This window comes from Penicillium angulare, assembly GCF_028827245.1.
Source record: "Penicillium angulare strain IBT 27051 chromosome Unknown utg000007l_segment0_segment0, whole genome shotgun sequence".
Classification (NCBI taxonomy): Eukaryota; Fungi; Ascomycota; class Eurotiomycetes; order Eurotiales; family Aspergillaceae; genus Penicillium; species Penicillium angulare.
In genome coordinates this window covers 326856-338930 of record NW_026623166.1, presented here as the reverse complement: position 1 = coordinate 338930, position 12075 = coordinate 326856, and the positions used below count along the sequence as shown (strand labels likewise).

General features: G+C 47.5%; 5 protein-coding genes across 5 annotated transcripts; 3 read left to right on the top strand and 2 right to left on the bottom strand.

Annotated features, from left to right (window-relative positions):
• Positions 1-243: 243 nt before the first annotated feature.
• Positions 244-720, bottom strand: N7478_009395 (uncharacterized protein; the record flags this gene model as incomplete). The annotated part of the gene is made up of 2 exons (XM_056925609.1): positions 244-483; positions 565-720. 2 exons carry the CDS (start codon positions 718-720, stop codon positions 244-246), a joined length of 396 nt encoding a protein of 131 aa, XP_056774979.1.
• A 1725-nt stretch (positions 721-2445) lies between these two features.
• N7478_009394 (putative MFS multidrug transporter) lies at positions 2446-4360 on the top strand (the record flags this gene model as incomplete). The annotated part of the gene is made up of 5 exons (XM_056925608.1): positions 2446-3497; positions 3554-3678; positions 3729-3841; positions 3900-4029; positions 4086-4360. 5 exons carry the CDS (start codon positions 2446-2448, stop codon positions 4358-4360), a joined length of 1695 nt encoding a protein of 564 aa, XP_056774978.1.
• Positions 4361-5223: 863 nt separating this feature from the next.
• On the top strand, positions 5224-6939 carry N7478_009393 (acyl-CoA synthetase; the record flags this gene model as incomplete). Its single annotated transcript, XM_056925607.1, has 3 exons — positions 5224-5506; positions 5588-6723; positions 6775-6939. 3 exons carry the CDS (start codon positions 5224-5226, stop codon positions 6937-6939), a joined length of 1584 nt encoding a protein of 527 aa, XP_056774977.1.
• A 1431-nt stretch (positions 6940-8370) lies between these two features.
• On the top strand, positions 8371-8908 carry N7478_009392 (putative vacuolar transporter chaperon Vtc1; the record flags this gene model as incomplete). The annotated part of the gene is made up of 2 exons (XM_056925606.1): positions 8371-8404; positions 8562-8908. 2 exons carry the CDS (start codon positions 8371-8373, stop codon positions 8906-8908), a joined length of 381 nt encoding a protein of 126 aa, XP_056774976.1.
• A 582-nt stretch (positions 8909-9490) lies between these two features.
• On the bottom strand, positions 9491-11484 carry N7478_009391 (gamma-glutamyltransferase family protein; the record flags this gene model as incomplete). Its single annotated transcript, XM_056925605.1, has 4 exons — positions 9491-10768; positions 10831-11180; positions 11239-11257; positions 11320-11484. The coding sequence occupies 4 exons, from the start codon at positions 11482-11484 to the stop codon at positions 9491-9493; spliced, it is 1812 nt and encodes a 603-aa protein (XP_056774975.1).
• Between the last annotated feature and the right edge of the window lie 591 nt (positions 11485-12075).

The window sequence follows — 12075 nt, the reverse complement described above, 5'->3', positions numbered from 1 at the left end:
GACCTCCAGGCGCTAATGAATTTTATCAAACATAAATCGGAACCTTGGAAGCTCGCGCGATTTTATCTTTATGACGAAGCACAGCAAAAAAGAATAACAGCAAAGAAAAATCATATAACAAAACGCATCCTTGCATCTAGACAAAGTCAGCAGTTTTCTCTCTTCAACATGAGAGAAGAGAGGACCCCAAGCTCACATCATGAGTAGGTCAAAGAAAAACAGACCGAAATAGGGGTGATCCATCTAGGCCATAGTGCTTTCTGTGCCTGATAGAGACTTATTGAAGAATTGAACATGTCCCGCATGAATGTCCGGCTTTGCGATAGGACTGACGCTGAGAGGAATGATCATTCCGATGTATAAAAACATGTTGATAAAGACCACGAAGAATACCACAGCTCGTCTTACTTCATCACCGTCGCTCCCTTCGATGCACGTTATAAGGCAGCAAGTAGAAGACAAAGCAACGAGGCTGAGGGTAGTCTAAGCGAGCAGAAAAGAAAATGGTTAGATTGGGGTTCCGTGGATTGTCTGCGTACCATTCTTAAAATTAATAAGACTCACAATTACTAAATGAGCTGTTGCGATATGACTGTGAATATTGTTTGCGACAGCTGCGGCTGCAAGACCCAAAGTCACTTCTGAGAATATCCAATTCATATAGATTAAGCCTGTGGCAGTCTTGGCAAGTGGATGATGCCCTTCTCGAGCTCGGGCCATTCTTTACTTCTTGAAGCAGGTAGGGTGATAAGTGATATAGAGGTTTAAGGAATTCTTCGATAGATTCATATGACGCGAGACGCAAGACTAAATAGCTTGTAATATGCAGGCACCAATCCTTCTAAAAAAACGACACACAGGAACTCGTAGACCAGGCCAAACCACTAATACAGCTCAACCGTGATCTATCCAATCATTCTGTTTCAATTTGGGACCTACTCCGTTGAAAAGCACACTTCGTCAGGAGGCTTTGACAAGTTCGATCTCATGCTATTCTGCGATCCACGCCTAATTTGTTACTGTACCTCGACTAGCCTCAGTAACAAGCTTTTTCAGCCTCATGCCAACTTGAAAACTTCCACGGCCCTGTGGTCATGAGGCTTTGGTATAAATCTTGACGGGCCGTATTCTGTACATCATGGTCAGGTACAACGAAGTATCTGCAAACTCTTTTCAGTTTCATCCGACTGTGCCCCTCACATCTACTTCATTCGTAACTAATCAGCAATTCAAGATATTTGTTTCAGGTTCTTGTTTTACCCGGGTGAGTAGACAACCCGATCTAAAGAAGCTTCCTTGGAGGGCCCGGTCCCCTGGAAATATTATTGGGATCACTATCCTGGTACCTAATGACGGATCCCTATAATAGCCGGCGGACGCTAATGGCTACAAGTGGGGCTACTCTATCTCGGTCTCAGACCCCTTATTTGGGGGCCGTTGGCGCAGGCATTGGTGCAGGCACAACCATGTCGCTTTTTTAAACCCTCGCCTTTTATTGTTTGAAATCTCAGATGCACCGTCCGGTAGCTACCGCTGAAACTATATCCGCACAATTGTGGATCGGATTTTTAATAATGACCGCCGGGCGTAGATATTGCTATATCCTAATGGCTGTCCTCGGAAGGACATTAAGTAAGAGTATCGGCTGGGGCTTTGGGTTTCGAGAAGATCAAGCTGATTAGGCCTCTCTTATGAATCTCCAAGATTTTTAAATAAATAAAAATGTACATACTTGTACATACCCCAAAGCGATTGAAATGGCTGTAGTGCCTAATTGGGTTACCCTTGAAAACTGTCGACGGTCGGCGTTATATCGAGTGCCATGTGAGCTACTACGCGATGATTCAACTTGGACGCGCATTTCATTTGACAATTTATTTCATTTAAAGCTGCGGAGTTGATTTTTGGGTCTTTGAAATGTTCGAAAAGCCGAAACTTGGGACGACTAGCTTGTCTGGGGAATTGTGGATAGAATGCCTCCAGAAGACCAACTCCATACCGGAACCACCACTCCGAAGAATCGCACTTTTCTGGATCGCCCATCAAACACCCGGGGTACAATTCCACCTCTTATTATCTTATCTTCACTGCGGATACCAAACCCGAGACGACCTACTTGGTCATCATCCCCGGATGTCCGCTCCACACCAGGCGACACGCGAAAGAACATGGTAAAGCTTATTTGATCCACTGGTATACTATCGAAGAGCCAATCGGAGGAGCCCCCTTGGCTCTAGGACTCGGTATATTATTGGTTCTTGCTACTGACTACTATTTACCCACAGCATAGAAGACCTCTGTAGGAAATGGTACTTAAAAAGAGCCATAACCCGAGCCTCTGGGGACAACTCAGCTGCCACTCTCTCGGAGAATGACACCCATTGTCATTTGTCACATATTTGAATACGAAAAGCAAATCTGCACCCGACCCAAAGTACCTTAACAATGTCGCGTGGGTCATCCTCTACGGCAGCAGATGGAGATGAGGCAAAACAACAGCAATCACGTCGAGTTCGCTCACCAGGAGGAACAGCTCAGCGGAGCCACTATGATGGACCTGCAAACGGGCACACGAACGGAGACACAGAAGGACACGCGGACGGCCATGCGGACTCCAAAGAAGAACTGAAAGAATGGCAATGCTATGAAAAACTTGGATATTCCTTCCCTTGGTGGAAGAAATGGGGAATCATCTCTGTTATTTTCGCCGTACAAACCTCGATGAACTTCAATGCCGGTTTCTACGCTAGCAGTATTGGGCTTTATGCCAAGCATTTCGGTATCTCAAAGCAAGCTGCTCGAGTCGGCCAAATGGATTTTCTCATTGCATATGCACTTGGCTGTGAATTCTGGGCTCCATTCAGTGAGGAGTTTGGTCGATGGCCTATACTGCAAATTAGTTTGTTATTGGTCAATATTTGGCAAATACCGTGTGCTCTAGCTCCGAACTTTGGGACTATTGTCGTTTGTCGTGCGCTGGGTGGTCTTTCATCTGCTGGTGGCTCAGTGACACTCGGTATGGTTGCTGATATGTGGGAAGCTGAAGATCAAGAATGGGCTGTTGCTTATGTTGTCTTGTCTTCTGTGGCGGGCTCTGTCATTGCTCCTGTTGTCGGTGGCTTTGTTGCTCACTTTTTGGACTGGCATTGGAACTTCTGGATACAGCTCATACTTGGTGGATTTGTTCAGATTCTTCATATGTTTGTTCCCGAAACAAGATGCAGCGTTCTCATTACGAGGGAGGCGAAGAGAAGACGCAAAAATGGGGACATGGTGTGGAGTGGTGATGAGCTGAAGGAGTCACGCATGTCTGTTAGGTATATACTCATGATCTGGGCTCGACCCTTTATCATGTTCATTCGAGAGCCTATTGTTCTGTGTCTGTCGCTTTTCAGTGGATTCAGTGACGCCTTGATCTTCGTATTCTTGCAATCTTATACTCCGGTATACAAGCAATGGGGGTTTACTACGATCACAACCGGGTTGGCCTTTCTTCCGTAAGTAAAACAACCGCTGAAAGAAATAATTAATGCTGATGATTGAACTTCTTTAGCCTTCTTATCGGTTACTTTATTGCTTATTTCTCTTACCTTCCATGGATCAGTTATCATAATTCCATTCGGAAGCGTGATCCTGATGGTCTACAGCCGGAAGCCCGTCTCTACTGGCTATTATTTGGTAAGTAGCTAAGAGAGAATAGTTTAGAATAGGAGCTAACATATGCACAGTGGCGCCTCTTCTAACAATTGGGCTGTTTGGCTTTGCTTGGACTAGTCTAGGGCCGCCCCATGTTCATTGGATTGCACCCATGATATTCTCGAGTCTTATTGCAATAGCAAATGTAAGCACTTAGGACCCCATGGCTGAAATGCGAACGCAAACTAATTTATTTCCTCCAGTATTCCATCTACATGGCAACAGTAGACTACATGATCGCATCATATGGACCGTACGCCGCATCAGCGACCGGAGGAAATGGATTTGCTCGCGACTTCCTTGCAGGAGTAGCAGCAATGTATTCAATGCCAAGTAAGGGAAACATATCTATCACAATCCCGTCTGAAATGATGCTAATGTCGATTTAGTGTATACGCATATGGGAACGACTCACCATCTTGAATGGCCTTCGACTTTCCTTGGATTCATGGCCATCATATTCACGATACCGATTTACGTCTTCTATTGGTATGGACCGCGGATTCGTGAGAAGTGTCCATTTGCACAGACTTTGGCTGCGGACAGAAAGAAAGCTGGTCGGAGAATCTCGCAATGTGGCTCTGGGGATTCGGATCCTGTGCAAAGATACTTCACTAGTGATGATGGTTATGGGGGCACACGTAACGTGGATACCTCTGTCTAATATAGATAGTCATATCAAATTAGCTAGCTTGATTACTCTGATCAACAGATCTTTTAGGGATCGTTTCCATGCTACGATAACCTTTTCAATATGCCTTGATCTCCCCATGGTATTTTGAACTTCGGTTATTCTGCACTATGAAGTATGACGCCACTGACAGAGCAGCATTCGGGATTGAGTTCCGACTTCTAGATTCGAATATAAATCTTAACTTTATGATTCATTTGAAGTAATTGTACCAAAATCACCACTTGAGACAACAATTGAGGCATCATTGAATCTGGATAATATAAAAGGTTCATTGAGAACTTGAAGATGTTCCACTTCTGCGTTTCTGTCTCAGCCTGAATCTGTGTTTGAGGCTCCGCTCCAACTGCCTAGTTCCATAATTCAGTTGGTTAGAGTGTGGTGCTAATAACGTCAAAATCGAGGGTTACCCCCTCTGGGACCATCTTTTTGTGTTTTTGTGTTTCTCATGACTTCCAATATGATTTCTGGGTACTAATAATACATCCATGGAGGTGTTGATGAAGCTATTGATGAGATTTTTCCGTACTCGGGCCTACATTTAACTGCCGATCATACCTCGGCTTTATTTCTGAACAGCGAGATTGGATCGCCCCTCCAAATCCTCTCCACTAGTCGGGACTGATCCGCAAATTGCGGCTAAATTGTACTGCGCCAGGGGTGATTCGGCCTCCGATCTTGGCTCCCCTGGATTTTACCTGTTAAATTTTTTTTAAATCATACTCGGAGCTTTCACAAATCGCCCCCCGTTACATGAAACTGATCTTCTAAGCGTGCATTGTTCTTGTACATAGGTCCACCATCCATTGCCTACATAAGCTCCGCCCCACGCATCCATGCCCCTCCCATCCCTTCCTATTTTCTTGGCAGCGCAGCATCATGCCCAGAATGATGCAAACAAGGTCGCTATCATAGATGCTACTAAGCAGCAATCTTTTACCTTTACACAGCTTCTCGAAGACACAGCGGTGCTTCGCAAGCAGATTGTCGAAACACTAGGCCTGACCGCGACAGGCGACTTGGACGAGCGACGCATCACATTCCTTGTCCCGAACGGATATGACTATGTTGTCACTCAATGGGCCACCTGGGCTGCAGGCGGAGTCGCCGTGCCTCTCTGTATGTCATGATAATTGCGTATGCGCGTGGTTTCGTCCACGCTATATCCTGCTATTGCCAATTGCTAACAAGACCAAACAGGCACAAGTCACCCATTGAAGGAGCTTCTGTACACAATCGGTGACTCTGAACCTTCCTTGATTCTGATCCACCCCGCATTTGAGAAAATCGCACCAGCGCTCCGTGAAGCATGCTCTACCGACATCCCATTCATGGGCCTCGATCCCTTCACCCGTAACGAATCACCATCGCTCCCTTCCTTTGTCCCATCATTCCCGCTCAATCGCCGCGCACTGATGATCTATACCTCCGGGACAACAGGAAACCCCAAGGGCGGCGTCAGCACACATGAAATCATCGAATTCCAAGCAAGCTGTCTGGTGAAGGCCTGGAAGTACAGCCCATCCGATCATCTGATACACGTACTTCCGCTCCACCACATTCATGGCATCGTCAACGGACTGGCAGCCAGTCTGCTAAGTGGAACAACGGTGGAAATGCACCCAAAGTTCGATCCTAAGGTTATCTGGGAGCGCTGGCAAGAGCTCGGTTCTTCTACGATGTTCATGGCTGTGCCAACCATCTACTCGCGCCTGAATGATTATTTCGATACAAACATCCGCGGTACAGACCGTGAACAGGCTGCCCGAGACGGTGCAAAAGCTCTACGCCTAGTAATCAGTGGATCGGCTGCACTGCCCACACCTGTCAAGGCTAAATTCGCCGAAATCACTGGCCAGATTCTATTGGAGCGATTTGGTATGACTGAGATTGGAATGGCTATTAGCTGTGGACTAGAGCTGGACAGGCGAGTTGATGGAAGTGTCGGATGGCCTCTCCCTGGAGTGCAGGTCCGACTTACAGAGAAAGAGACAGGTCAGATAATCGAAGAGATTGATCAAGACGGCATGATTGAGATCAAAGGTGGCAATGTATTCCGTGAATATTGGAGAAAGCCAGAGGCAACAGCGAAGGAGTTCACCGCGGATGGATGGTTCAAGACCGGCGATGTCGCGAAACGAGATTCTACCGGAGCATACTTCATCCAAGGTCGGGCATCTGTTGATCTAATCAAGTCCGGTGGATACAAGATTTCTGCCTTGGAGGTGGAGCGCAAGATGCTTGCGCTGGAGGCCATCCAAGAAGTTGCTGTCGTGGGTCTGAAGAATGAGGAATGGGGCCAGCAGGTAGCTGCTGTTGTCAAATTCCGCGATGGGGTATGTTTTCAATACCCAGGACCTGTACTGAATTACGCTGACATGAAATAGGCTACACCATTGGAGCTTCCTGCCCTTCGCGCCGTTTTGAAAACCGAAATGGCGCCTTACAAAGTGCCTACAGTGTTGATGGTCGTGGATGGCATCGAGCGCAATGCTATGGGCAAGGTGAACAAGAAGATGATCATTCAGAAGTACTGGCCAGACAAAGCATAACTGGCCTTTAGAAGATATGACTGTGCTTAGCGAACATACAATATAGGGACTAAATATAGGAATAGACATGATGATCTCGCATAGATACCTTGTGTTTATTTAAAACTTGAATAAAGAGTATTGCTGATCTTGAGCTATGTCAGATCGTAGGTGGCGATCCAGAAACAGTTACTAGTTTGTTTTGCCCTCTACAGATTACAGCCCAGGCAGACAGCTTGGTTTCGCATTGCCGCTACGCCAGTACGCTAGATCGGGACTAAATAGAGATAAGTAGCTTGGAGTCTCGCTTAGCGATTTCGGTGTGCCATTTCTTTTTGCCCTGCACGTGCTCACCGGCCTAAAACGGAACTATAAAATTCTATACATCAATTGCTTCAATTTTCAAACATTTCTTGCCACTTTTGCGCTTCAACGAATTGGAAATCGTTCAATTACCGACCTCCAGGGCCCGGAATTGTGCTCCTTTTCCCGAGATTCAGTGGGTCGTCGAGGCCACAACCCGAGCGGGGTCTTTTGCTCCCAACCCACATTGAAGAGTGGGTTTCCTTATCATGAGCTCTCTAAATGGCGACGCAAGGGCAATACCCGAGGGTATGTTGGTCGAAAAAAGTAAACGGTATATAATAGATGTTTCGGTGAGGCTCGATTAGAGTTTGGAAATGGCTTGGGTGAATACCAGGGGATAATGTACTGGCACTAGAAAATGTTGACTGCAGGCAGTTTTGAAAGCCCCCGTCGAGCCTTTACCCGGGGTTCCCCCTATTGGATGGGCTTATTTGAGTCTGAATGTTAGTCTGAATATTAGTCTGAATGGGCTGGTGGGTTCAATTATTGCCCCCAGGCCCAGCGGGGCTGCGTAGTTATACGTGAGTTATACGTGCCTAGAGATATCTAGAGAAGAACTTTTGAGACCCTGGCGATAAGGATTACGGCATTCACCTCAGTAATGTACCACGTTACATTGAGGTCGCTACCCTGGATCGAGAATTATACGGGGTTGTCTCAGAAAAATCTCATGTGTATAGAGTCTAGAATGAAGTGCAGTTTATAGTGATAAAATCTTCCAAGCTTTTCAATTGAATTTTTTTTCGTGCTAAAACGAGCAATCTGAGACTACGACCAAGCGACAGCAGCAATGGACGCACGTGCAGGTCGCTGCGGCAGAGCTTCACCCACGCTAGTCCCAATATGGTAAGGCGTGGATTGTCGGTCGCGACTTCCCTCGTCATCAGGCGGGGATTGGCCATTGGTCGTAACTGCCGTTTAACTGCTCTTTTTCTTCCTCTGTCAACTTTCTTAACCAGCAGTGACTCTCTCAGCTTCTTCTCTTCTTTTTCCTCGAATATTCAAGAATTGTACGATCTGCACTGCACTCCTGATCGCTTCCTCCCCCGTACAACCTCCGACGTCTCCTCGACCTCCCTTCACATCATGTCTAGCCAGCCTCTTCTCCAAACCGCTCCCGGTAAGTTATCATCTGCTTCTTCCTGGACCACAATGGATAGAGACAGCTGTCGCTGCTCCCTGGAGCTTTAGCATGTCTCTCCGTGTGTCTGGACCAACAGCGAGCCCTCAAGCTACCTTTTATCAACCCCAATGCAATATAACCTAACAACCTACAGGCAAGCGAATCGCCCTGCCAACCCGTGTCGAGCCAAAAGTCTTCTTCGCCAATGAGCGAACCTTCCTCTCCTGGTTGAACTTCACCGTCATCTTGGGCGGTCTGGCCGTCGGCCTGCTGAACTTCGGTGACCGCATCGGTCGCATTTCTGCCGGTCTCTTCACTTTCATCGCCATGGCCGCCATGATCTACGCAGTCATCACTTTTCACTGGCGAGCGCAGAGTATTCGCCGTCGCGGTCAAAGTGGATTCGACGACCGATTTGGCCCTACTATCTTGGCCATTGCCTTGTTGGCTGCTGTCGTTGTCAACTTCATACTGCGTATGCAGGACAACGAGCTGAACTGAGCTCACTGGGGTACACTGCGATACCTCGTTAATGTGGACAATACCTGATCATATTATGCCATATTAAGAGCCATGTCTTTCTTGTTTTATTATCGGCCTTTTCTATTTCGACCATTTGAAATGGCGCTGTTGGTTTCTTCGTCACCTGTCAATATTTTCATTGAGCGTTCTTGATCTCTGCACTTATGGGGAGTTTGGGGTTTTTCTATTACATACCGAAAAGAAAAATATTTTGTGGTTGGCTTTGTGTATGGGAAGATTTATTCAGTCTGCCCTTCGAAGCTGTTTGTCCCTCGGGTGTGGATGTGCTAGCTGCTAGCTAGGATTTGATAGATTTTCGACGGATATACTTGCGACCGTCCGAACAATACCATACCACTGGACATATGCTTTGAATATCTGATTCCTATTTTCTTGTATTGTCTATTGATTATTTTCCTTTTTTCGTTTATTCGCATGGAGATACGAAGATCTCCCTGAGGAGATACATCGTGAAACAGTTCGTCTTCATTGCTAACACGGCTGATTTCTCATCGCAGGATATAAATTTTCACATGCTGCAACTGACTATTGCTGACGAAATTATAGAAGAGGGAACGCCATTCCATCACCACGGGGATCACTGCCCGCGCTATACACTTGTTGATCCTCGTCATAGTGCACCCGAATGACTTGACCACGACCGAAGAAGGATCTTTCCCAACCCTTGAGCACCTCAATTTTGTGCCCCAAGCGACGCAATCCTTCGATGGCTTCATCGCTAATTCCCTCCTCAACACACACGGTACGGTCCTTGTCCTCCGAAGTTGGCGCCTTGAGGCAGAAACGTGGGGAATCAAGGGCTGCTTGAGGATGATACCCGAACGCGAGCATATTGAGCAGCACCTGGACATGACCCTGCGGCTGCATGAAACCACCCATAACCCCATATACGGAATGGAGGGATCCATCGGCCACATTCGTAATTAAGGCAGGGATGATAGTGTGATAGGGACGCTTGTTTGGAGCCAGAGCGTTCGGGTGTCCGGGCTGGAGAGAGAAGTTGGCGCCCCGGTTCTGCAGAGTGAAACCGCAGCCAGCAGGAATGATATGAGTACCGAAACCGGCATAGTTGCTGTTGATAAAAGAGATACCATTCCCTTCGCGGTCTGTCACGGCAAAATAAACCGTGTCACAGTGGTTATGGGCGGGGCTACCGTGGTCCAATAGATCGGTCACAGTATCTGCTTGGAACAGCTTAGCTCGTTCGGCCAAGTACCCACGGTCAAGAAGGCCCTGTGATGGAACTTTCTCCACGTCAGGGTCAGTGACCCACCATGCGGCGTCGGCAAATGCGATACGCAGACTCTCGATGACAGCATGCAGGTATTCAGCGGAGTTGTGCTGGGAGCTACTGAACTTGGGGATCTTTCCCGTTCGTTCCAGCTCCTCCATAATTCCAAGGGCCATTAGTGCCACAATACCCTGACCATTGGGCGGGTGCTCCCAAACCTCGACGCCCTGGTTGGCATCGCCGTCTGTCCCTGGTGTCTGTTTGGATGCAATGTCCTGACCCGTGAACTTGAGTGAGATGGCATCCACTTCCTGTGTACCAACCTCGGCATGATGGGCGAGGTCCTCCAGATCAATATAACTGCCGAGGCTTTGGGCGACCTTGACGATCTCTTCTGCGATACGTCCTTTATAAAATCCCTTCTTGCCTTCGGTCGCTAATGTGCGGAAGGTCTTTGCTAAGGCGGGGTTCTTCATGATATCACCAGGTAGCGGAGCACGCACTCCATCCTTGGCGGCCGAATCCTTTTTCAGCATTTCACGGAAGTTCGGTGATGCTTGGCGGATATTCTTTTCGGCCTCTTGCCACTGCATTTATTCATTAGCTCCGAGTTCGAGTTCCAAATCAATCGGTGGGAGTAATCACTAACCCCACTTGATGACAGCTCCGAAACCACAAAGCCTTCTTCACCCATCTCAATGGCGGGTTGTAAGATCTGCTCGAGAGAAAGCTTGCCACTGCCGAACTTCTCAACGGTATCCACCCAGCCAGCAGCTGCACCAGGGACTGTTGCAGCGAGGGCACTTAGCATAGGAACATCACCCTGTGCCCCAGGAGCCAGGTTCAAGTCCTTGCGCACTTTTTCCAGGGTCGCCTTTCCAGGATATCGGCCAGATCCATTCAATGCATGAACCTTCTTTGTTTGGGCGTTATAGAAGAGGGCAAACATATCACCACCGATACCCGTCGAGCCAGGCTCGGCCATGTTAATGGCGGCAGCTATCAAGTTCCATCATTAGAATATTTCCTTTACAGCATTGCGGAGTACTCAACATACCAACAGCAACAGCTGCATCCTATGCGACAATATCCCAGTCAGTATTTTCCTCAATACCGGATTAAGCTTCCGCAAACATACCGCCGCATTTCCTCCCTGGCTTAAGATTTTATGTCCCGCCGCCGCAGCTAATGGCTGCGTACATGAGACAATACCCTTCGTGCTATGCACAGTACTCCTGCGACTAGCAAAGGGCACGTAATCGGCATCCGCCTTCGCGTATATAGCCTTTGAGTTGAGCGGCATATTGAATATGAACTGGATTATGGATAATGTGGGGGAGTGTGGAGATGAGTCAAGCCCGCCTTTGAAGTGTCATCGAGGGAGTGGGTGGGGAGTTGAGGGCTTTATGGGAATGTCAAGTGGTCCTGTCGGCTCGCTAAAGTGGTATACGATATGACTAGAGTTCATGTCTCTGTGCACCTGCTTGATTGGGGAATTAGGAGGGGCCTGTCGCAATACCCCGCTGGCCCGAGGTTGGAGAAATTGGGGTCTTTATCTTATCGGAGAAGCGGGCAACTTCCCCGGCGGAGTATGTCCGCTTGGCGTTCGGGTGCGATCGTGTATGTTTTGTAGTCTATCGTATGATCAGAGAAGTTATTCACACTTAAGGACCCCTATATCTTTGAAAATGAAGAGTTTGAAGTCAAGTGCTATACTTTTCAAGTGAGGACTCACCAATATATGTTCAGCCAATCTAAATTTCGCAAAAGTAGCAAGCCTTACATAATCTTTCTTAGGCAGCATGGGGCCAAAAAAGCACTTGAGACCAACTAAGCTCCTTAAGAGCTGACTGCTTATCGCACGGTGCTCTATATCCCGCACGGCATATACCGA